Source organism: Podarcis gaigeae (assembly GCF_964106915.1).
Source record: "Podarcis gaigeae genome assembly, chromosome: 1".
Classification (NCBI taxonomy): Eukaryota; Metazoa; Chordata; class Lepidosauria; order Squamata; family Lacertidae; genus Podarcis; species Podarcis gaigeae.
The window spans coordinates 20,532,205-20,556,251 of record NC_139678.1 but is presented as its reverse complement, the minus strand read 5'-3'; the positions used below and the strand labels follow the sequence as shown (position 1 = coordinate 20,556,251).

The window sequence follows — 24,047 nt, the reverse complement described above, 5'->3', positions numbered from 1 at the left end:
AGCTTACTAAAGATTCCTATGGGCTATATAGCGTGTTGAAGCTGTGGCCGATATTGTCATGAGCCCTGAGCTGGTGTCCTTGAGGGAGCTGTCAGATGAGGAGGAGGGATGGAAGGAGCATGGGGTAGTTAAAAGGTAAAGGGACCCCTGACCATTAGGTCCAGTCGTGACCGACTCTGGGGTTGCGACGCTCATCTTGCTTTATTAGTTGAGGGAGCCGCCGTACAGCTTCCGGGTCATGTGGCCAGCATGACTAAGCTGCTTCTGGTGAACCAGAGCAGCGCACGGAAACACTGTTTACCTTCCCACCGGAGCGGTACCTATTTATCTACTTGCACTTTTGGGTGTGCTTTTGAACTGCTAGGTTGGCAGGAGCTGGGACCGAGCAACGGGAGCTCACCCCGTCACGGGGATTCGAACTGCCGACCTTCTGATCGGCAAGTCCTAGGCTCTGTTGTTTAACCTACAGTGCCACCCGCGTCTACCTACCTACCTACCTACCTATAGGGTAGTTAGAATCCCCCCAATCCACTCCAGAAGGATAGGAGAACCCCGAGATGAGTGCACAGGGGGAGGGGGGGGAGACCATTCTGTCTGGCAAGCAGAAATTCTTGCACTGGGAACGACCAGAAGAGTGAGGCATTAAATCCCTGCCTTCATCTTGATTCATGGATGACCTTGCTTGGATAAGCTTTGTCTGACGTTCTCTAGCAACTGGACCACCAGCTCCCAAACAGCACAAGCACAGCAGCATCACAGGACGAAGCAGAGATGTAAAAGATACCGTGACAAGTTCCTGCCAGTGGGTTTTATTCATTCTCCCTGGACGTGGTCTTGCCGTTTTAAGGCCACTTTTAAAATGGATTGTTACTTTCCAGGGGATTGTTCTAGCAGAGCGCTCCTAGCTGTGATTAGGAAACGGTTACAATCCGCGGCTGGTTTCTGAACTGATGAGGAAACCTGACAGGATCAGGAGGTGGGGAAAGAAAGAGCTACTTAGATTGGAAAATGTGTGTGGGGTGGGGGTGGGGGGTAGAAGTCTGGGCAAAGGAGAAAAGCATACAACTTGCCAGGAAAGTTATGGATAAAGGAAAGGGGGCGAAAGCTCAAATTCCCAGAACCCCACAGTGATTCATAAAGACTTAGATGGTATTATTCAGCAGCATTGGGAAAGATCTAAAAATTAATGCTGAATTATTGGAGCTCAAGTGATTAAATATTGGAGCAGAAACACACACACAGAAAAGGGTTAAGTGTGGGAAGATCATTTAAGTTTATGGCTATGTACACGGTATGCATTATTATTAATAATAATCAGTGCTTTTTTCTAAAAAAAATGTTTAGGGGTACTCTCATTTTCCTACTCATTGAAATACTGCCCCTCAAAGAGGCCAGATTCACAAAATGTTTAGGGGTATGTGTACCCCTGCGTCCCTCCAGGAAAAAGCACTGTTAACAATAATAATGATAATGATGATAATACAGTGGTGCCCCGCAAGACGAATGCCTCGCAAGACGGAAAACTCGCTAGACGAAAGAGTTTTCCGTTTTGGAGGTGCTTCGCAAAATGAATTTCCTATGGGCTTGCTTCACAAGACGAAAATGTCTTGCGAGTTCCTGCGGGTTTTTTTCCCTTTCCTCCCCCTTTTCCTAAGCCGCTAAGCCGCGTATCCGCTTATCCGATAAGCCGCTAAAAGCCGCTAATAGCGCTAATAGCGCTAATCCGATAAGTCGTCAATGGGCTTGCTTCGCAAGACAAAAAAACCGCTAGACGAAGAGACTCGCGGAATGGATTCTTTTCGTCTTGCGAAGCCCCAGGAACTTTGGGTGGCTTCCGACATATATAAAAACATACCGGTAATATATTTAAGGCATACGTTCCCCCGAGCCAAAGAACCCTGGGAATTGTAGCTCTGAGAGGGGAATACTACAGTTCCTAAGATTTGTGGGAGTGTGGGAAAATGTACTTTAAATGTACCTTATGAAAACAGAAACGTCTCTCTACTTCGGAAAATAAAAAGGGCCTATTGGAAGAGAACTGGTTCCTGCTTGTAGGCTTCCATAGAGCACAAACGCTGCTGGGTTCCTTCTGTTACCAAGATACAGCTTTATAAACTGTGGGGTGCATTTAGATAAACAGTTTAACCACACTAGAACCACTGCTGCAGCATTTTGGAGCTTTCATGCAGCAGTTACTCAGAAAGGAAGCCACTCTGTCTGCTGCTTCCTGTGCCGTGTCTATATCAGAACTGTTACTTAAGCACTTGCTGAGTAGCCATGGGCAACATGGCATTGCCGGCAGGTGAATGAACAGGCTGGTGGAGGAGGAACAGAGTTCTCCATCGCTCCTCTGCAACTAGAAAAAGAAACTGAGCCGAGTGGCAGAGGAGGGAAGCCTCTGCCACAGCCAGCAACTTTTGCAGGCTAGTAACTTTAGTGGGCTTATTTGCAAGGCTGAAGAACATTGCCAAATGAGGATCAGCAGGCCTCAAATTGGAAATGCTACCTAAGGGCATAAGAAGAGCCTTGCTGGAACGGCTCAAAGGCTAATTGGTCTAGCACTCTGTTCTCACGCTAACAAAGCAGTTGCCTCTTGGAAGCCCACAAACCACACAGACCTCTCAAAGTGTTGAGGAAATGGGAGCTAATAACGCAACCACGGCTTTGCTTGCCCTTTCACTCCGTCCACCCTCTGTGCCAGCCAACTTGGAGTGCAAAACATCAGAACTGCCTATCCGCCTACCTTGACATCATGTCTTCAAGAGACTCAAAAGATTCCTTTAGCCTCTTCACTTTGGTTCGGATGTTCTCAGCACCTTCCAACGAAGAGTTTTCTGCCACCAGCTGCCCATGGGCTTCAGTGAGGTGCAGCTGAATCTCTCTGTCTGGAAACTCACTTTGTAGCCTCTGAAAGGCACAAGGCACAACACGCAGAATCATGTAGATGCCACTAAAGTATCTCTCCATCAACGCTGAGCAGGACAAGCATATTGGCAAGGGAGCTGCAGCAATGTCTTGCCTCTCCAAAAGGGTATGGAAGAATGTGGTGCTAATGTCCAACACCAAGATGAAGGTCTACCAGGCTTGCGTCTTGAGCATGCAGCTTTATGGATGTGAGTTGTGGACAACTTACACCCACCGGGAGCGATGCCTCCACGCCTTCCATATGCACTGTGTCTGGAAGATTTGGGGCATCATATAGCAGGAAAGAGTCTCAAACAAAGGCGTGGTCTCCTAAGCCCACATTCTGTACTCCTGTCTCAGCAACATCTACGCTGGCTTGGTCATGTCCACAGAATGGAAGATGGCAGGATCCCCAAGGATGTGCTCTATGGGGAGCTGGCTTCCAGCACTAGGCCCGGTGGTAGACCAGCTCTGCATTACAAAGATGTCTGCAAACGTGGCATGAAGACTGGCAACATTAACCCCACCCTATGGGAATCCTTGCAGACAACCACAGTGCCATGAAACAGACAGACAGGCTGTGCATCCATAGCAGTGAACAGAGGAGGAATTGCCACTGGGAGGAGCACAGAGAGAAAAAACGCCATGCAGCAGCACAACTGGATGCCTTCATCTGCCCCAGATGCAACAAAACATGTCTCTCCAGAATCAGTCTCTACAGGTACAGCAGACGCTGTAACTCTCCAACAGATGGATGCTAACAGTCTATGCACAGGTGGTGCTTTTGCAAATGGAAACAGAAGAGGACCCCAAGCTAGATCACCCATGGATCCATCTGTACCCAGGATGGGGAACCCCTTTCAGCTGCGTTTCCTTGAGGGCAACATTTTAGGGGTGCAAGGTTGGTTGGAAATGCCAGCCAGAGGCAAAGGTGGGTGTGGGTCAATGGATGTAATTCTTTGTTTTGTACAGCAGGTTACATTTCAGTCATGCAAAAGTCAAGGGCTTCTGCACACACATTCACACTTCTCCACCTTTTCCTCCAAGAAGCGAGAGCCTTTATCGCTTGAGAAGGGCACAGAGCAAGGGCTGGTGGGAAGTGTGGCTTGGCAAGCGTGTGACTGAGGAAGGGATGTGATCTGGAGGCAGTCCCAAGGGCCAGACCGAGAAGCTTGGAGGGCCACATTAGGACCTGTGCCTGAGGTTCCTCACCCTCATCCTAAACCAAGGATAGAGAACCTGTGGCCCTCCAGATGTCGATGGACTACAATATTCTCCACCCATGACCATCTGCCATGCTGGCTAGGGCTGATGGGAGTTGTAGTCAGAAACACCTGGAGGACACCAGGTGGGGGCAGGCGGATTTGCCACCTGCACAGCATGATCATGACATCACAAGGAAATAAATGTTCCTCACCTCCAAGTCCAAAGCCCTGTTGTTCGTTTTCCACCCTCCATTGCCATCCTGATAGGACTCCAACTTCTGCTTGGTCACCGTCAACCACTGCAGGAGATCTGACGATTTGTCATTAAATGTCCAGTGGACTTGGACGTGGTGCTTGCTCTGGGCTGTCATGTTCTACAAAGAACATCAGGGAGAACCACATCAGTAATCAGTCACAACAGAGATATCTTAGTGGCCCTCCTTGTTATCTCCTAGTGAGCAAGGATGGTGCCTTAGGCCTCCCTGCATATTGTACAGTCCTGGGCTGCAACGCAGCTCCAGGTTTCATTCTGACACTCCTTGAGATGGGGGAGAAATTTGATTTGATGATTTTAAAACCACATGCATCAAAGCAGCACTTTCTAAAATGATATGAGAACCAAAACACAGTTGAGCCATCCTTCAAAATAATTCACACTTATCCAGATTTTGCAACGCAATTTGCCAACAAAACAATGTTTATGAAAATACAGATTTTAGGAAAAAACGTGCATAAAAATGAAGATGTAATTGAAAGTAACATACAAAAATTCATTGCATTAGGAGAAAATGTTTGTGCACACGGGTTTGTTTATTGGGAGAAATTTGTGCTAAAATGCCTGCTTAAAGTGGTGTGATACTGCTTTAAATGTATAGTGCAGGTGGAGCCTTATTTGCAGTCCTATATACACTCACATTGCAATAAGTCACGTTGAACTCAACAGTACTTTTTTCAGAGTAGACATGAGTATAATTGCGCTGCAAGTTGGTGGCAGGAGCAAACCTTTTCCATAAATGAAAAATGAGGGTAGATAGCAGACCAAAGTAACATCTGCATCAGCAGTAAAATGAGAGCTTTCTTTAACCAGCACGCAATTAAAAGAACCCTTGCATATTTAAAGCTAGCCACACGGTGGTGTTCTAGGAATAAAAATGCACCATGCAAGTGTATTGCTGGGGATGAGGGAGAACTTGCTTGGTCCGATTTTCACAGTGGACTTGACGTGAACTGATGCTCTCAAATGTATTTGTGGATTAGAACGCAACTCCAGGTCAGATTATGCCCTTCTCAGGATATTGCAGTGCATTTTGGGGGGGTGAATAAGAACTTAAAACATGTGGAAGGTGTATAGAAAATACACATTTTACTGGTGAAAGCACTGGAAAGTTTGGATTTCATACTAGAAGTGTGCATAAGATGTATACAAAATGCATACAATGGGTTTGAACAGGCCTATGGCTGAGTGACAGCGAGACCAGAATGGAATGGAATTGGTTGCTCAGCCCATCCTTATATTTATTTATATTTCTGATGAAGTAGGATGCAGCACAGGAAATATATACAGTGGTACCTAAGGTTAAGAACTTAATTCGTTCTGGAGGTCTGTTCTTAACCTGAAACTGTTCTTAACCTGAACCACCACTTTAGCTAATGGGGCCTCCCACTGCTGCTGCGCCACTGGAGCATGATTTCTGTTCCCATCCTGAAGCAAAGTTCTTAACCCAAGGTAATATTTCTGGGTTATTATATATAATAAACACACCCATGCACACAGAAATATGTATGTTTTTGTGCTGCAAGGCACACTTTTTTCTTTTCTCAAAGCCACAGACCTAAACAGCCAAACCACCATGCAGGGTGTAAAAAAAAAAGGAGTTCTCATTCATGGTGGTGCTTTTTTTTTTTTTAAGTCTTCCTAAAAGAGGAGTTTGACATTTACAAGCAACTTTATCCCTCTTGAAAACCCACTCCAAATTTCTGCATTACTGTACATTTTTTATCACCACCTTTAGATTTCGGTTGGCCCATCAAACTAAAATATTGCAGCAAGCTTGTTGTTTCTTTTGAGAACGAGTGTAGACCTTTATTCCCCCACCAACAAATCACTAGACGCTAAATTGATTCGCTATGTTACATAACACTATTTGTTTCCACCGGTTATAATCCTCCGGCAATAAACTGTGCGGATGATCTAGTACTAAGATTCTCTGCACAACAATATATAAAGGCCAGATCGATGCCTGAAGTGGCGGAGACACCCCCTCCCCCGAAAGCTTTGGAAAAACACCAAGATGGATTTTTATGTCCCACGCATCAGCAGCCTTAAAGTACTGAACAGAGACTTCCAGGTTCATAGCAGCGACAACAAAAAGTTCCATTTTTTAAAGTGTCTTGAGAGTGCATCCCGGACCGCTGTGGAAATAACTTCCACTGAACTCAGCTAGACTTGCTTTCGATCAAATATGCACAGAGAATCAGGCTCCCCAGAAGCTAAATATGTGATCTTTAAGAGGCAAATGACACTTACTGTTAAATGTGGCTTTGTATTTGTCCTTAAACCACAGCAGAAAGTGTGGAGGCCCAGGCAGGACTTGGCTTGTGGCAGGCATTGTAATGAAAATTGTGCCGCTGCCCCTCGCTACTATTTGCACTAGCGCCAATGAAAATAGCAACTGTGGGGCAGTGGGGGAGGTAAAGCAGTGGTGGGCCACCTTCGGCCAAGGGGCCAAATGAGGCCCTTCAGTCCTCTCCATCTGGCCCTTGAAAGTCTCCCAGAGCCACGCCATTCACTGACCTTGCTTTGCAACCAAAGTGTTTTTGCAAACTATGCCACAAAGCAAAACATTGAGCGAAACCTGATTTACCTCCAGAGACCTCTTCAGTATTTGATAGCTGGAGGAAAGCTGCTTGGTTTTGTTAATCTGCGCTGGGTCGGACTGCGTGAGTTTTTCCAGGTCTTCGATTTGAACAGCGCACTCCGTCATGTCTCCTTGGATGACCTGGAGAAGAAGATTTCACATTGCACAAGTTGCCGCGTGTGAAGTCTCCCTTCCTGGAGATGTTTGCACTGAAAGCATTGGCATCAGGGGGCAGGGCTAGTCGGCAATGTATGGCGGCATCAAGGGGAGGGACTAGTTGGCATTGGGGGTTGGGATTCCCAACCGGCTCTGGTCCCACCCGTTCATGCATAATGCCTGGTGATGATTGTCATCATCATCATCATCGTCATATATTACTTATACCCCACTCATCTGGCTGGGCCTCCCCAGCCACTCTGGGCAGCTCCCAACAGAATATTAAAAACACGATTAAAACATCAAACATTAAAAACTTCCCTAAACAGGGCTGCCTTCAGATGTCTTCTAAAACTCAGATAGTTGTTTATTTCCTTGACATCTGATGGGAGGGCGCCACTACTGAGAAGGCCCTCTGCCTGGTTCCCTGTAACCTCACTTCTGGGCCGAGGCTGTTTAGGGCTTTAAAGGTCAGCACCAACACCTTGAATTGTGCTTAGAAATGTACTGGGAGCTAATATATGTTACATGGGCTCAGCGGCCGCTCCCAGTCACCAGTCTAGCTGCTACCTGAGATCCTTTAAGTGGCAATGCCAAGGATTAAACCAACAGCCTTCTGCAGTCAAAGCAACTGCCCTGCAACTGGGCACATCAGGGAAAAAGCCCCACAGTGAGGATTTTCTGTGTTGTGCCTTTTACATGATGCCATATGCAGAATTGCTCAAACAACAGTACCACCAGCAAACCAAACAAATATGTCAGGAACCTGAATGCCCTAACATGTTCATTAGGGGGCGATGAGCACCCATCTCTAACTTTTATTACCACCACCACTCTCCGCAGTTCAGCAGCTTAGCATACAATTCAAGCCACATTTTAAACTTCAGAGCTAGTGGCAGAGAGAGCCTGGGAGCTGGGGAAGGGACTGAGGAGTTCTTGTTTAATCACAGCGGTTTTGAACACTGTCACATAGAAGTCTCTTCTGTACATTACTATATATGTGTAGGAGAGAATGAGAGCCTTGCAAAGACATCAGAGAAGGTGTGCAGTGGTGCACATACAGAAATGGTACAGAGGTAAGGAAAACTCCTCAGAGTCTCAGCTTTCAAAATGAAGGAATTGCAATTATCCCACCTTTCCTACAAACAGACAGGCTGGTGGACATGCTCTCTCTCTTTTTATCCTCAGAACAACTTTGCAAAGCAGAATAGACACAAGGGAAGAGAGTGATAGGCCCCATGGCTATCCGGTAAGCTCTGTGGCTGTGTAGGGATTTGAACCCAAGTCCCACAACTCCAGGTCCAATGCGCTGACCACTACACTGCATGGGATCTCTCGCTCCTGTGACTCCACAAAAAACACCCTGTGGATTGATGGTGCTCTTTTGCCTTAGTAATGACATCCACCAGAACAGAATTCGTCTGAATAGGAATTGTCCAATTACCTGTAGCCTCTGCAGCCGGGCTTCTTTGCCCGCCAGGTCAGGCAATGGTTCCTTCTCTGCCTCCAACTTGGCTCTGATAGCAGACAATTTCTTCTGCAAAGGCTCGAAGACCGCATCAAAGTCTTTATGCTGAGACACCAAAGCCTAACCGAAGAGAGAGAAGATTGTTTTTTTATTTCACACAGTTTGGCATGATTGCCTTCCGCTACTTACTCTGCCAGACTCACATGAAAGCATACAAGTGTATCAAATAACAAGAGGACTCATGGTCCCAAAACGCAGAATTCATCCCGTGGCCTAAGAGCAAAGTCCATAGAAGTGTCTCACCTGCAACCTGATTTTGCTCTGAAGCAGACTTTTGTGCAAGTGTTCCGTTTCCTTTGCGGCATCAGTTGCTTCAGCCAGGAGCGACTTTGCTCTCTCTGCCTCGAAAATGCTGCCCAGGAAATCTTTCTTCATCTGCAACATCATGAACTGCTCCTTAAAGCGGGAGCTTTCGGCCAGAAATGCCTACAGGGGAGAACACATTTTCACATGAATAATTTGTACCCTGCTTTCCAAAATAACACCAACCCCACCATTAAAGTCCAGCGCATGTCAAAAATGCAGCAACGCACATGAAAATCTGAGAACCTAGCATATAAAAGCCTCCAGGAAATGAAACATTTTCAAAGCCCATCTGAAAACAGGAACAGGCTGGGCAAATCTCTCTGAAGAGAGAATTCCCCAGCTGCGGTGCCAACACCAAAAAGGCCCCGTGTCCTGTGTCCACCAATAAAACCCTTGCTTCCAAGTCCAATAGAATGTGATAGGGAATACCTTTGGTTTGGTATTTTATAACAACTGTTGCTGTTCTTAGCTTGTTTTTAAAACTCCTAAGTTATTGCTTTAACTTACATGGGTTGCCACCGTGAGCTCACTGAGAAAAGGTGATGGTATAAATGTTCTCAATGGTGACTGGCCAGAAAGCAGAGCTCTCAGATCTCAATATCAGGGACTGGGTAGATTTGTACTAGTTGGGGTGAAAAAATGCTACTGGCTATGGAATCTATGTTCTGTCTCCAACCGTTGAAGGAAGCAGAATACCACTTTCTGGGAATTGCAAGTAGGGAGAGCACTGCTGCATACAGATTCTGCTTGCAGGTTTGGTTGGCCACTGCGAGAATAGGATGTTGGGAATCGATGGTCCTTTGGCCTGATCTGGTAGGGAATTTTTGCTCTTATGTGCACACACCAGTAACCTGGCCCCAGGCTGTTTAAGGTTTTAAATCTTCTATAGCTTTCAAACCGTGGCCTGGGATTCTTGGTTTGTTTATGAGAGATAGCTTGGTGAGAAGATCATAGCGATGGGAATTCTTCCCCAAAAGACAACTTGTCCACCTCTAACCACCTTCATGGTGACCCAGAAACCACAACTAATCCAGAATGCGGAAGCTAGACTGGTGACTAGGTGTGGCCACCGAGACCATATAACACTGGTCCTGAAAAACCTACATTGGCTCCCAGTACGTTTCCAAGCACAATTCAAAGTGTTGGTGCTGACCTTTAAAGACCTAAACGGCCTCGGCCCAGTATACCTGAAGGAGTGTCTCCACCTCCATCGTTCTGCCCGGACACTGAGGTCCAGTGCTGAGTGCCTTCTGATGGTTCCCTCACTGTGAGAAGTGAGGTTACAGGGAACCAGGCAGAGGGCCTTCTTGGTAGTGGCACCTGCCCTGTGGAACGCCCTCCCATCAGATATCAAGGAAATAAGCAACTATCGGACTTTTAGAATACCTCTAAAGGCAACCCTGTTTAGGGAAGTTTTTAATGTTTGATGTTGTATCGTGTTTTTAAAATTCTGTTGGGAGCTGCCCAGAGTGGCTGGGGAAACCCAGCCAGATGGGTGGGGCATAAATAAATAAATAAATTGTTGTTGTTGTTATTCCTCACTGATAGATTCTGCTGACTTGGGGAGAAAGGGAGCTGTGTTTCCATGCACAGAACTTAGGGCTCTTCGCTGCATCCAGATCTTATCATTACTGTCAGTAATGACAGCCATTACTGTGGGTTGAAAACAAACGGGGTTGTTTTGCTGCACATTTTAATCATGGCCATTTATATTTTTATGTTTTAATGGGACTATTTCATTGTGCATTTTAATTATGGTGCATTTTTAATTGTTCTGTATTTTAACAACATTGGGCAATTGGTTTTATGTTTCGCGAAATGGCTTGGGAGCCATCCGGGAATTAAGCAGCATGTAATTATTTAATAATAAATGTTGTTTCCTATAGTAACAGAGAAGCCTTCCTTTAACGGGGGCTGCCCAGTGGTTGCAGAAACATCAGTGTCATGTCTCCTTGTCAGCAAATTATTTGTCTGTGTGTGAGAACACAAACAGGTTATGTGCTTGACCAAGTTTTAGGCTTTCAAGAACTGCAGAGAATCTTGTCACCTCTATCTGATGCAGAAAAGCATCTGTCAAGGCCGGGTCAGAGACATTCGCCGCAGTGTCCAGGAGCCTCTGAGCCGATGGCTTCCACAGCTGGAACTCTCTCACGGGGTTTTGAAAGCGTTGCCTCAGTTCCGTCTCAGTCTCGGTGCTCATTTTAAAGGTCTTCTTCTTCAGGCTGCAAAAACAGGCATAGAACTACTGTTACGTACTCAGCTGAATAGTATCCAAAATGCAGCAATCTGATTGGTCCTAGAACAATAAGATTCAGAATGCAGCAGTCTGACTGGTCCACAGGAGCCACCCAATCCAGCTCCAGGTAGAAGTGAATCTGCAACCTGATTGGTCTACAGGAGAATCCCAGAACTAACCAATCACGTGGGACCAATTGTGTAAATAATGTATATAAACAGACATTCTGGGGGAAAGTCCATTCCTCCTCACCCCTATGAGCTGAATAAAGAGCATGACATCCACTCTCGACTCTGAGTATATTTCAACTATGCTACAAAGCTGAAGGAGAGAGAGGGAGAGGGAGAGAAATAGGGAGAGAGAGAGAGGGAGAGAGAGGGAGAAAGGCCTGGCTTTTCCTTTACATTGGAAGCCAAATGGTCAATGCCCTCTGTGCTTTGCTCTTTTGACACAAGGCAGTTCAGTCTCTGCTTCATAATAAACCCGTTTTCTTGCTTCCGGGCAGCTGCCTCTGCCACTCAGAGGAACAACAAAACCTTTTTTACTTTATTTTTAAGATACCAAGATGCACATTCCTTCCTGGTGCACCTGCCGTGTGGAATTACCATAAGCAGGCCTGTGCAACTGGAACAAAGATTGCTCAAGACAGACCACTGGTTCGCCTACCACAGCATTGTCTACATGGAGAACAGCTGCATCAGGCCCATCGTCCTGTTCTCACAGCGACCAACTAGATGCCTGTGGAAGCCTGTAAGCAGAACATGAGTGCAACAGCGCTCTGCCCACCTGTGAATCCCAGCAACAGGAATTCAGAAGGATAAAGCCTCTGGCAGTGGAGGCAGAGCACAACCATCATGGCTAGTACTGACTGGCAGTGGCTCTCAAGGGTTACAGTAAGAAGTCCCTCCCAGCCCTGTCTGGAGATGCTGGAGATTGAATCCGGAATCTTCTGCATGCCTAGCACGTGCTCCAGCACTGAGCTATGCCTCTCCCCCTCCGACCTAGACAGGCAGAAACTAGCAACGACTTCCCCAAATCAGAATCTACTTGCTGCTTTACAAACACTTGGCAAAACACTTTTTTCTAGCTGGATGGAACCTGGCCAGATGCAGCTGCCAATCTTAATGGAGAAACATCTTTGGAGAAAACATTTCCTGGGTGTTAATTCTCCCTGAGAGAAACCTTTTGCTTTAGCTAAACTAGAGACAGTGAGGAGTTTTCATCTCACTTGACACCGCACAGCAACATTCTCATTTCCCTTTGTATACAATAAGAGGAGGTTGCCCTCAAACTAGTTTTGGAGGATGAGAGGCCCTGCGACAACTACCTTTGCTGTTCTTCTGCTTCTGCCCCTTAAGGATTTGCCACTTCCTGGAAAGCAGCGAGCTGGCAGCAATCTGTTTTTTCTGCGTTGGCAAACGTTGGGAGTTTTCTTTTTCCTTGCTACTCCTCATTGGAAAGCATCCCAGACTTGCTTCCTAAAATCTGAACTGCCTTCTTGAAACGACCCATTTAATAAAGACAAACCTCTTTCAGCTTGCCAGCGTGCTCTGCACTTGACATAAGGAATTCAGCTTTTCAGACGCAAACAAAATTAACTGCGCCTTTGCGAGACCGACGATCTTTCCTCCAAGTATGGAAAGGTGTGGGCTATATGCTCGTCACTTCCTGATTCCAGTTAGCCTGGAAGTGCAAGTCTTTTGCCAAAGCTCAGGGGGAGAGGGAGAGGGGGAGAGAGAGAGAGAGAGAGAGAGAGAGAGAGAGAGAGAGAGAGAGAGAGAGAGCGCGCCTGGATTTCCTGCCTATCCCGATTGAATGTAAGTAGGAAACAGGAGGTTGCCTATTAGAAACTGGCAGGATAGGTGTACCCAAAAATCTATGACGGGAAAGAAATTAGCCCAGCAAAACTGGAGAGAAGGGCCATGCCTAGCAATTCACTACTGTTACTGCTACCTCTGTACTGTCTGTCTTCAAGCACGGCAAACAAGGCACAGAACATTTCAAGATAAGGATCCGAAGTATAAATGGGCAGCCCTAACCTAGAGACTAACAGCACTAAAAGTGACCTACAGAGCAAGCTGGCTCTTAGGACAGATGTCACCCAGGCAAGCAGGAGAAGTGGTTTTGCTCAACTTTTCAAAGCAGACTGCCAACACCTGACATTCAGAATAGACAGGAAGGAGGGCAGGATGCCATGCAAGGTAGCGAGAGGAGAAGCATCCTTCTTCCCACCCTCCCTTGCCACTGGAACAAATGATGTGATTTAAAACTGGCTGCCTACTGACTACTGAGCTAGGTTCAAGGCCTTGGTTTTAACTTGCAAAGTCCTGAACAACTTAGGTCCAGGTTATTGCAGGGACTTTCTAAGCACTTATATCTCAGCACCATTGCTGAGATCGTCTGTAGGAGTGTCAGTGTTTGCCTCCGAAGTTTTTATTTATTAATTATTATTATTATTATTACTTTTTAAAATTGATATACCGCTTGATTATAGGGTGGGAAAATCCTCAATTGACACCAACACAAAACTGAGCCATTCAGTGCCATTGCCTATTCCTGTGGAAAACTCTACCAGCAGAGAATCAGCAGGTGCTCTCTGCATTAACTTTAAAAGGTTTGTGGGGGGAAATTCCTTGCTGCTAGGCTTATACAGACAAGTAAGGAGGGGGACATTTCCCACAATAGTCAGCTGGTGATCTGCTTTAATACTTGTGTGATTCCTATTATAGTTTAACTGCTTTGATATTTTAAAATGAAACGATGGTCTGTTTTGGCACTAATGGCAGGCGAGCAGGGTTAAGCAGCAGAAGATGGGAAGATACTATACCCTAAGTCAGACCACTGGCCTTTCCAGCTTCACATCATCTACATTTACTGCCATTGACTGTGCTGGATTTTAGACAGGGGTGTTTCTGAGCATCGACCTTTGTGAGTCTTTCTCCCAGCTAAATGCTGCTGATGTGCTCCAGCACCAGAACACCAATTAGTAAGGTTGGAAAAGACCAAAAAGCTTATTTAGGTCACATCCCAGGTATGTAGCAGGACCACCCAGTACTTCAAGGAAGGACCAGAACTTAGTGAGAGAGCAATTTGCTTTGCAGGCCCTAGATTTCTTCCCTTGCATCTCCACACAGGGCTGAGATGCACCCTTTCCAAAATCTTGGTGAGGTGCTGCCATAAGACTCATTTTATCCAATAAACATTTCCTCCTAAGTAAGGACATGTGGTTAATGGTCAGCAGCAAAAGGAAGACTCTTGCCACCAACACTTTCCCCATGTATCCAATAATGGGATCTCCCACTTGACTTCTTTCTGCCACAAAGATGGACGCAGGGACAATGGTCCATCGACTATTGCATCCTGTTCTCACAGTGGCTGAGGAGATGCCTCTGGGAAGCCTGCAAGCTAGACATGAACACAACATCACTCTGCCCACCTGTGATTCTCAACAAGTGGTATTCAGAGGCATAACACCCAAGACAATGGAGATGGAGCATAGTGAATATACAGTGGTGCCCCGCAAGACGAACGCCTCGCAAGACGAAAAACCCGCTAGACGAAAGGGTTTTCCGTTTTGGAGGCGCTTCGCAAAACGAATTCCCCTATGGGGTTGCTTCGCAAGACGAAAAAAATCTTGCACCCCCCACGGGTTTTTTCGCTTTTTTCGCCCTTTTCTTAAGCCGCTAAGCCGCTTATCAGCTGTTCCGCTGATAAGCCGCTTAACAGCTGATCGCTGGAAGCCGCTTGACAGCTGTAGCGCTAATCCGCTAAGCTGTCAATGGGCTTGCTTCGCAAGACGAAAAAACCGCTAGACGAAGAGAATCGCGGAACGAATTCTTTTCGTCTAGCGAGGCACCACTGTATTGCGCTAGGTGACCCAATGGACTGACTTGGTATAGTGTAGCTTTGCATGAATATCCCACCAAACAGAGCCAGGTGTGAAATAGTGATCCAAGACATTTTGCTGCCTGGATAGAAGCCAAAGGGTTCGCCTCCCCCCTCCCCCATTCTGTATACCTGAAGGAGCATCTCCACCCCCATCATTCAGCCCAGACACTGAGATCCAGCACCGAGGGCCTTCTGGCAGTTCCCTCATTGCGAGAAATAAGGTTACAGGGAACCGGACAGAGGGCCTTCTCGGTAGTGGCACCCACCCTGTGGAACATCCTCCCTTCAGAAGTGAAGGAAATAAGTAGCTATCCTATCTTTAAAAGACATCTGAAGGCAGCCCTGTTCAGGGAAGTTTTTAATATTTAATGCTGTATTGTTTTTAATACTTGATTGGGAGCCACCCAGAGTGGCTGGGGAAATACCAAATCTTCTCAGGTATAGTTTATTTTCAACGGCTATTTGTTCCTGTCCTCCTCGTTCTCCCCAAATACCTTTGATATTCCCGTATTAGGCCTATCATGCTTTCGGAAAGTGCTTGCGTGTCTTGCGAAAACCTGAACAAATCCTTCAGCTGAGTCTTCAGTCTCTCAACCTTTGATTCCTCTGCTGCGAGAGTTGCCTTTGCTGCCTTAAAACACAAAGGTATTATGATTTAAAATGCACACACACATCAAATCAATTTATCTTACTGGGCACATTTGCATATATTTTTATTCTGCAATTATCTAGAAAAAGGCAATTTTCTTGTTCCAAATTGCTTCCCTATTGCTCTTCAAATTCCCTGAGCAAAACAAGTTTGCATACTTCAATCACATGGGCATGAATAAGTGTAGATAAGAAAGCCCGGTAGGATAATACAGACTTAACAATTTCCTTGTTCCCTGTCTGTCCCTGACAAATAATCACTCACCATGAATTTTCTCCACAGAGTGATTAAGTCTTCGTCGCCTCTCACTCTGTCATCTGATTCAAAGGTGCTTCCTAATCTCTTCAGGCTTTTACGGAAGTCCTGGACCTCGCCTTCCAAGAGCCTGGCTTGTGAATGATAGGCGTTTTCAGATTTAAGGCTCTTCAGCAGCCTCTCTTCTTCCTCAGCGCTGACCACCTTCAGCTTCTCCAGGGCTTTCTTCAGATCCTCAAGCTCCTCTTTCAACTTCTCGGCTCCCAGCGGGGAGGTGTTCTGCATCACACCTGTAGACTGAGCTTCAAGATGTCGCCATTTCTTTTCCCCACTCTTCACATCTTTGGCAATGTCCTACAGGAGAAAGGGGTTCAGAAAGAGTTACATAGAGGGACAAGGTTGCTACTACGACATCCCAGGACTAGCTGGACTAGATGAACCTTGGGAGTCGCTTCCAACTCTACAATTCTACTACTACTACTCAGGTACATAGGAAACTGCATCATTCTGAGTCTGACCCATTGGCCCATCCAACTCAGACGTGTCTGGCTGTGATCTCCAGGGTTTCCGGCAGGAGTCCCTACCTGAAGAAGTCAGGATTGAACCCGGAAGCTTCTGCACGCAAGGCTCTACCCACTGAGCTATGGCCCTTCCTCAAATAATGCTAATAAATATTTTGTTTTAAATGCTCTTCCTCCAGAGTTGTCAATTTCCAGTTTTAAAAAATACCTAGAGCACTTCCAGGTTGTTGCTATTTTTTGGCTGTGATTCAATCGCATACCAGCAAATTCAGGTTGTGCAAGTACAGCGGACCGAGAAGTCTTGTGCAACAAACCCACTTCCCCAAAAGCTTGGACGTTTTGCTCTGAGGAAAGTGTGGGATAATGCTTGCTTTGATGCAACACCATCTAACCTGCCCGCAAACAAACCAGAATGGGTGCTCGTTACATAGTCAGCTTTGTCTTATCTCCCTGCAAGCAAATCAGGATGAATGCCCAATGAGAAGGTCATGTGGAAGAACACCAAGTCAGTGGTCAGAGCAAGGGACAGGTTAGCGGGTGGAGCCAACGTGGGATTTAAGTGGCCAGAGGCAGGGCCTGGTGTGTTTCTGTCTGATGGGCCCGGGTGGACTTACTTAGAGGCAAGGAGTTGTGCTCTGAGCAGTAACATGTGACCAAGTCAGACCACCATTTTTATTTCCCAGAATGCCCCCAATGTAGTGCAGCTCCAGGACATTGCAGAAAATTAAAATGTCAGCTAAACCCAGGCACCTGGCGCTGCTCAGAGTACTGGGCCAATATATAGAGGTGTTCAGGAGTTAGGCTGTGCTGAACTGCTGAAGTACTGAGGTCCACCTCCGAGGGCCTTCTGGTGGTTCTCTCACTGCGAGGTTACAGGGAACCAGGCAGAGGGACTTCTCAGTGTCTTCCCTGTGGAATGTCAAGAAGATAAAGAACTACAGAACTTTTAGAAGGAACCTGAAGGCAGGCTTGTATTGGGAAGTTTTTAATGTTTGACGTTTTATTATATTGTCATATGTGCTGCAAGCAGCCCAGCCAGATAGGTGAGGTGGTAATAATAAATAAATAAATAAATAATTTTTTTAAAAACCACAGTTGGTCAAGGATGCCACATGAAGATGCCTGTCCTGCCTAGTCAATTTCTGGCACATTCAATTTTGGCCTTGAGACAAAAATACCAAATGGGCACATAAATGCACTTCACAAGTTGGAAACCCTACCACCTACCAAGCATTGAGGGTTCCAACACTGGTACAATATCTCTATTTAAAAAAAATAAAAATCCTCACAACAACCAAGTGAGGTAGGCCAGACAGAGATGGTAACTTCCCCTAGGCTGCCTTGTGAGCTTCAAAGCTGCAGAGAGAAGAGATCTTTGAAATGGAGGCTTCTCTTTGGGTGGAACACATGAGCTCTTTCAGAACATGCATTTCATACACCTGCTCATGGATAGACGAGGAAATAGGAATAAAGCTTTCCGCACACGACAGAAAGACCTGACACTGTTCAAGTACCTGCAATGACTTAATTCTGTTCTCTGCTGGCGATTTTGCTTCTTGACTAAGGCAGGAGTTTAATCTCTCTGTCACCTGGGTCAGCCACAGCTGAAACTGGTCCACGTTGCTCTTATATCGCTCGTGTTCCTTTGTTATCTTTTCAAGCAGCTGCACTCTCCTCTGTAAAAAGAGAAACATCAGAAACGGGGAAAGCGAAAGTTATCTTTGTCCTCATACTTTGCATTTTTGAGAAACCCAGAAGACAAAGAGCCTGTTCTTTTCCCTTTGCCCCTTCGCGTGCTCGTGCACATAAACGCACACACCCGTCACTTGGCTGCTTTGGGGGATTTTGAAACAGTTTTGCTGCCTTCAGCTCAAGAACAAAACAGTGTGTCCCAGGCCTGAGGATGCTGTAATTACCAAGCACTTAATTAAATGAGTGCAAGGTTTTCAAGGGCCTTGTGAGGTCACAGTCTTTCATTCTCTAGAAAAGAAAAAGCGAGATAACAAAAGAAAGGCTTAGCATGCCAAAATCTATCTGCAAAACATCCATGCTGGATTTCCACATGTTATACCCACAATTTCAAAACGCTTCATCTGTGGAAAAAGAATGCACTTCAGTGCTGCTTACTTAGCTTTTGCACAATTTATTATGCAGATGAAGGCCACAGCCACCAGGGGGCCTTCAAATTTTCTACCCGTTTTTTTGCTCATGAAAATACAGTACAGTGGTACCTCGGGTTACATACGCTTCAGGTTACATACGCTTCAGGTTACAGACTCCGCTAACCCAGAAATAGTACCTCGGGTTAAGAACTTTGCTTCAGGATGAGAACAGAAATTGTGCTCCAGCGGCGCAGCGGCAGCGGGAGGCCCCATTAGCTAAAGTGGTGCTTCAGGTTAAGAACAGTTTCAGGTTAAGAACGGACATCCGGAACAAATTAAGTACTTAACCTGAGGTACCACTGTACAAGGAAATCATTTTGCAAGCCTTTCTCTACCCAAGGGCTGTGGTTGGCTGGGGTTGCGCACTGGAACTTGTGAAGTTTCGGCATTAACTGTCCAACTGACTGCAGCTGCAACCTTGTGCCCGACAAGAATTTCTTCCAAGTAATCCCGTAAACAGGCTTGGACTTGCACCTTTATTTCAGTGGGAGAGTTCCACTTGCCCTTAGTTTGCCCGTCAATGAAACCTAGGGCTTAGAAACACTTCCTCTTGCCATGCTCCTTTCCCACTTAGGGAAAACAGCTCTTTAGTGCGAAATCGGAGCAAATGGTCATTTGGGATTTCCCCAGATTGCCATTTGTTCCTATCTGTCGCTAAAGAGCAGGTTTTCCCTTGGAAAGCAGTGGAGCAAGGGGAAAAGAGCTCAGACCCAGGCTTCCTAGGCATGACACAAGTGGAAGCATGAATGACTGTGCTTTTTTTTTTTCTGTGCTTGGTGCTTTATCGTATTTTTAATATACTGTTGGGAGCTGCCTGGAATGGCTGTGGAAACCTAGCCAGATGGGCAGGGTATAAATAATAAATAATTGTTGTTGTCGTTGTTGTTGCTGCGTTATTCCAGCATTATCATATACAAAAGGGTCCTCCTTCGACAGGCCTTTTAAGAAGAGAACTTTTATCCCAGTTTGCATCTATATTGCAACTATTTTTTAACTGGTTTTTTAATTATAAATATATGGAATTGTTTTCAAACATTTGTATTACTTTACATAATGGGATTGTGTGTTTTTAAAAATTGTTTTATATACAGAACTGGTTTTACATGTTTTTCCACTTTTCCTGTTTTATGGTTGTAACTGCTTTGTTTTATAATTGTTTCATATTTTATAACAGCCACAGCAACAACATATTGTACGTTTGCCACCCACCCTCTTCCCACAACTCACCTTGCTTCCCCTTCAACATTATACAATGCACATTCTTTTGCAATCCAAGAAAATCTTTATTAAAAATTATTTCAAACCACAACAGCAATTTTATTATTTGTACCCGCCCATCTGACTGCATTGCCCCAGCCACTCTGGGCGGCTTTCAACAAAATATAAAAACACAGTAAAACATCAAACGTTTAAAAACTTCCCTATACAGAGCTGCCTTCAGATGTCCTCTAAAAGATGTCTTCTATTTCATTGTTGAGAGAGAAATCAAATAAATAAATAGGCCGTCTTTTGAAATGTTGTGACACATGGATGTTGAAAAACAATAGAACAAGGTTGTTTCTGAGACCTGACTTGCTCCTTATCTCATTTTTCGGGGTTAGATTTTCTGGTGCATTTCTGTAACCATGAGAACAGGTTACTTAGAAAGAAAGAAAAAGCGAATGAAGGTTGCATTTTAATCTTTTTAATCTGTTGGCCTTTTTGGCCTGGCTCTGCTATAATTTATAACTATTGCAATTTCTCAAGGCTTTTGAAAGCTTAGCTACTTATGCACATCTATCAAGAGGATCCAGACTATGGTATTTCTTGTGGAACCAACCGAAAGGTCATTGTCAGGCACACAAGTTGAGAGTTAAAATGTTATGACTGCGTTATTTGTGTTTAGTGTTTCAGGGACCCAACCTTTTGTCTGGAACATTGTGTACTAGAAGAGATGGTAAAAATAATCAGTGCAAAGTGATGCCAAATGAAATTCCAGGTTGTTGTTGCTGCTTCCCTCACCTGAACCATGACAAAACCCAAACTTACCAGTTGGATTGCAGTGCGACACATGTTTATTTGCACTATCCTGCATGAAATAAGCATTTCATGGGCCTGATTCTAACCCAGTGTACATAAACAAAGGGGTACACAGACTTTAGGCTTGTATGATTGACTCTGTTTTCTACCTATGGTCCACCAACCCTCTCTAGGTGGGGCCATCCTGTGTGCCGAGCCTAGAGAAGTGGGAGCCATCTTCTGAACCAGGTTGGGTCTTGTGGGATTGCCCAGAAGTCTCTGCACTATTATGAGGCTACTTGGGAAGGTGGGACTTCCTCAAAGTGGGGGTTCCTGCCATGAGACCTGCTTTACAACCCCCCCATCAGATCCCATGCCTGTTTAAAGTGGTATGAGACTGCTTTAAATGTACAGTGCAGATGGGGTATCAATCTCCCATTTGTTCCACTCCTGGGATGAGGCCCACTCATACATGGATGCAATTGTAGAGTCCCAGGCCAGCCAACCAGAGCTAGATGCAGAAGGCATGCACTTAGAATTAAAAAAGCATGGACCCGGGGATTTGATCTGAGCACCAGAACTGAACAGAGCTCACAACCCTTTTGCACAAAAATCCACTCCTGGTTCCTTCATTTCGGCAGAATAATTTAGGATGCAGGAGTCATTTTCTTGCTGCTATTGTTAAGCAATTGGTAGTCAGAAATCCCTACTGATCTCCTGCAAATCATCCAGGCTTTCTGCCCATTTCCAGTTACCGCCCTCATTGATCATTCTGTTGGCCTCAGTCAGGAATGTACCAACTAACTGCTATGAGACCAGGTTCAAGTTACACAGAGAAAACACCAGCAATGCTTCCCACTAACCTATACTGCAGTAAAGTAGTGAAATATCCTTTTTCAGCTAAGACAGGATGTCCCCTGAGTGGTTATTTACATTATTTCAAGAGCGAATTGCCAATAAACCTTTTAGGCCATTTCTGGCTCAACTGAATGGAAAAGAAACTGGCAGGAAACTCGTAAAGTTGTGTTTCAGTAGTTATAGTTCTTTTTGTTTCTTTTTTAAAAAAAAATTAAGGAGAATGCAGCCAGGAAGAGTGAGAATACTTTTTTGGCACAAAATGGGAACATTAGTTTGCTCCCAGTGGTGAGCAAGTAAAACTCTTTGAGTAAGAACTGAAATGCTCAGTTTAGGAGAGAGAGGGATTGGGAGTTCAACTGGGAACCAGAAGTGTCACTATAACTTCATTGAGCATTCGACCCCTTGGCTGGACCAACATTAGACTTCCTGTAGTGCCTACTGAACTGGAGATTATTACATTATTACTTCAGAAAGTTTTTAATGTGTGGTGTTTTGCTGTGTTTTTATTATGTTATTATGTTGGAAGACACCCAGAGCGGCTGTGGCAACCCAGTCAGATGGGAAGGTTATAAGTAATAAATTATTGTTGTTACTATCACTTGTTCTTTAATATTCTGCCTTTTCTCACCCTTAGTTCCCTCCTTACCTGTGCTTCGTCCTTGACATCTGCGTATTCCTCTTTCATCTTCTTCTGGATGTCCTCATCAACACTTGGGTCCCCAATCCTGTTGTAGAGGGAAGAGGCTTCTTCCAGCAGCCGTTCCAACAGGGCTGACTGGTTTAGAACATCGTTCAACAGGACCTGGGCATGGCTGAGCTGCCACTCTTTCTCTTTCAGGCCAAGCTGCAGCTCTATGTCAGGCTCCAAAGTCACCTTCATGTTGTGAATCCATACGTAAAATTCATCTTGGGCTTTCAGGTATTCACTCCAGTGTAGCCACACCCACTCAATACGGCTGCAAAAGGATAAATAGAGAGTTGGGTTATGGGAGCGATGGACCTCTTCCAGAGCAGTTGGCCATGTTCCCTTCCCATACTGCTGTTGTCACTATGGTTGGTCTCCACGCCCATCGTTCAGCCCGGACACTGAGGCCCAGCTCCGAGGGCCTTCTGGCGGTTCCCTCACTGCAAGAAGTAAGGTTACAGGGAACCAGGTAGAGGGCCTTCTCGGTAGTGGCGCCCTCCCATCAGATGTCAAGGAAATATACAACTATCAGACTTTTAGAAGACATATGAAAGCAGCCCTGTAAGTTTTTAATGTTTGATGTTTTAATCATGTTTTTAAATATTCTGTTGGGAGCTGCCATAAATAATAAATTATAAAAAAATTATATAAAGTATAAATAATAAATTGTTGTTGTTGTTAGTTCTTCAGCCCCAGTGGGGAACCTCCAGCTTGTGAGGTCTTCGGCACCAGGCTCTGTTTCATGGATCTCAGGGTTCTATCAAAACACAAGGCAGGGCCCACTGGCCTGATCCACCTCTGCTAGTGCATCATGGAAGATGGGGCAAGCTTGTTTTCTCCTGCTCTGGAGGGTAGGACTCGAACTAATGGCTTCAAGTTACAATAAAGGAGATTCCAACTCAACATATGGAAAAACTTTCTGACAGGAAGAGCTGTTCAACAGTGGAACAGTCTCCCTCGGGAGGTTGTGGACTCTCTTTCCTTGGAGGTTTTTAAGCAGAGGCTGGATGGCCATCTGCTTTAGCTGAGATTCCTGCATTGCAGCGGGTTAGACTAGATGACCCTAGGGATCCCTTCCAGCTCTATGATTCTTACCACAGATAAAATGGTCTGTACGTTTGCTATGAAGGTGCTATAAGGGAGAACTAAATATTGTTGTGTCATAATAGTTTTGCTGGATATGAGGGACAACACAGTGTTCAAGGTAGGGTCTTCCCCTGCCTTAGAGGGGCTATATATCCCCCACAGCCAAACTAGGAGAACAAAAGCAGAATCTGGGATGTCCTGGAAAAAATGACAGAGATGGTGGATCAAGTTTTCTACACAGAAGGTTCTGTGTTCAGTCCCTGGCATTTTCAGGCAGGTCTGAGAATCTCCCCTTGAATGAAACCCCAGGGAATGACTGTCAGACAATGCAGACAACAATGAGCTATATAGACCAACAGTCTGACTTGGCAAATGGCACATTCCTACGGCTGGAATCTTACCTGTGACAATGCGTAATATATATGGCTGTCTCTTCCCACATGGCTTTAATATCCTTTAGTTTGGATAATATCTCGTGTTTCTTCTCCTCACCAGTGCACTGAAGGAGAGCATCGGCCTTCATGAGAACCAAGTCCATCTTCAACCGGCCCTCAGGTTCCAAAGCACAGATTTTCTGTTGGGAAGAATCAAACATTAAAATTAAACCAAAAATAGGTTTTTTTAAAGGGGACTTAGGAGCATTGCAAATCCCATTCCACCTTTTGTGGGGAGACTTAGGACCAGAGGGCCTTTAGAAAAAGCAGAAGCCAGGAGATCCAGGCTAGGGGTCGCATAACTATCAGGTTTGGGAA

At 45.3% G+C, this 24,047-nt stretch overlaps 1 protein-coding gene across 2 annotated transcripts in view; it reads right to left on the bottom strand.

Moving 5' to 3' along the window:
• Positions 1-24,047, bottom strand: part of SYNE3 (spectrin repeat containing nuclear envelope family member 3) — a 90,230-nt gene that overhangs the window by 31,494 nt on the left and 34,689 nt on the right. For both annotated transcript variants that reach the window (XM_083732368.1, XM_083732369.1), the window contains exons 4-14: positions 23,697-23,869; positions 22,171-22,480; positions 18,021-18,182; positions 15,995-16,339; positions 15,576-15,712; positions 11,005-11,179; positions 8,895-9,077; positions 8,568-8,711; positions 6,974-7,108; positions 4,322-4,483; positions 2,744-2,907 (exon numbers count right to left, since the gene is read on the bottom strand). In XM_083732368.1, coding sequence (XP_083588494.1) covers positions 2,744-2,907; positions 4,322-4,483; positions 6,974-7,108; positions 8,568-8,711; positions 8,895-9,077; positions 11,005-11,179; positions 15,576-15,712; positions 15,995-16,339; positions 18,021-18,182; positions 22,171-22,480; positions 23,697-23,869 — 2,090 coding nt within the window. The remainder of the gene's footprint in view (positions 1-2,743; positions 2,908-4,321; positions 4,484-6,973; positions 7,109-8,567; positions 8,712-8,894; positions 9,078-11,004; positions 11,180-15,575; positions 15,713-15,994; positions 16,340-18,020; positions 18,183-22,170; positions 22,481-23,696; positions 23,870-24,047) is intronic.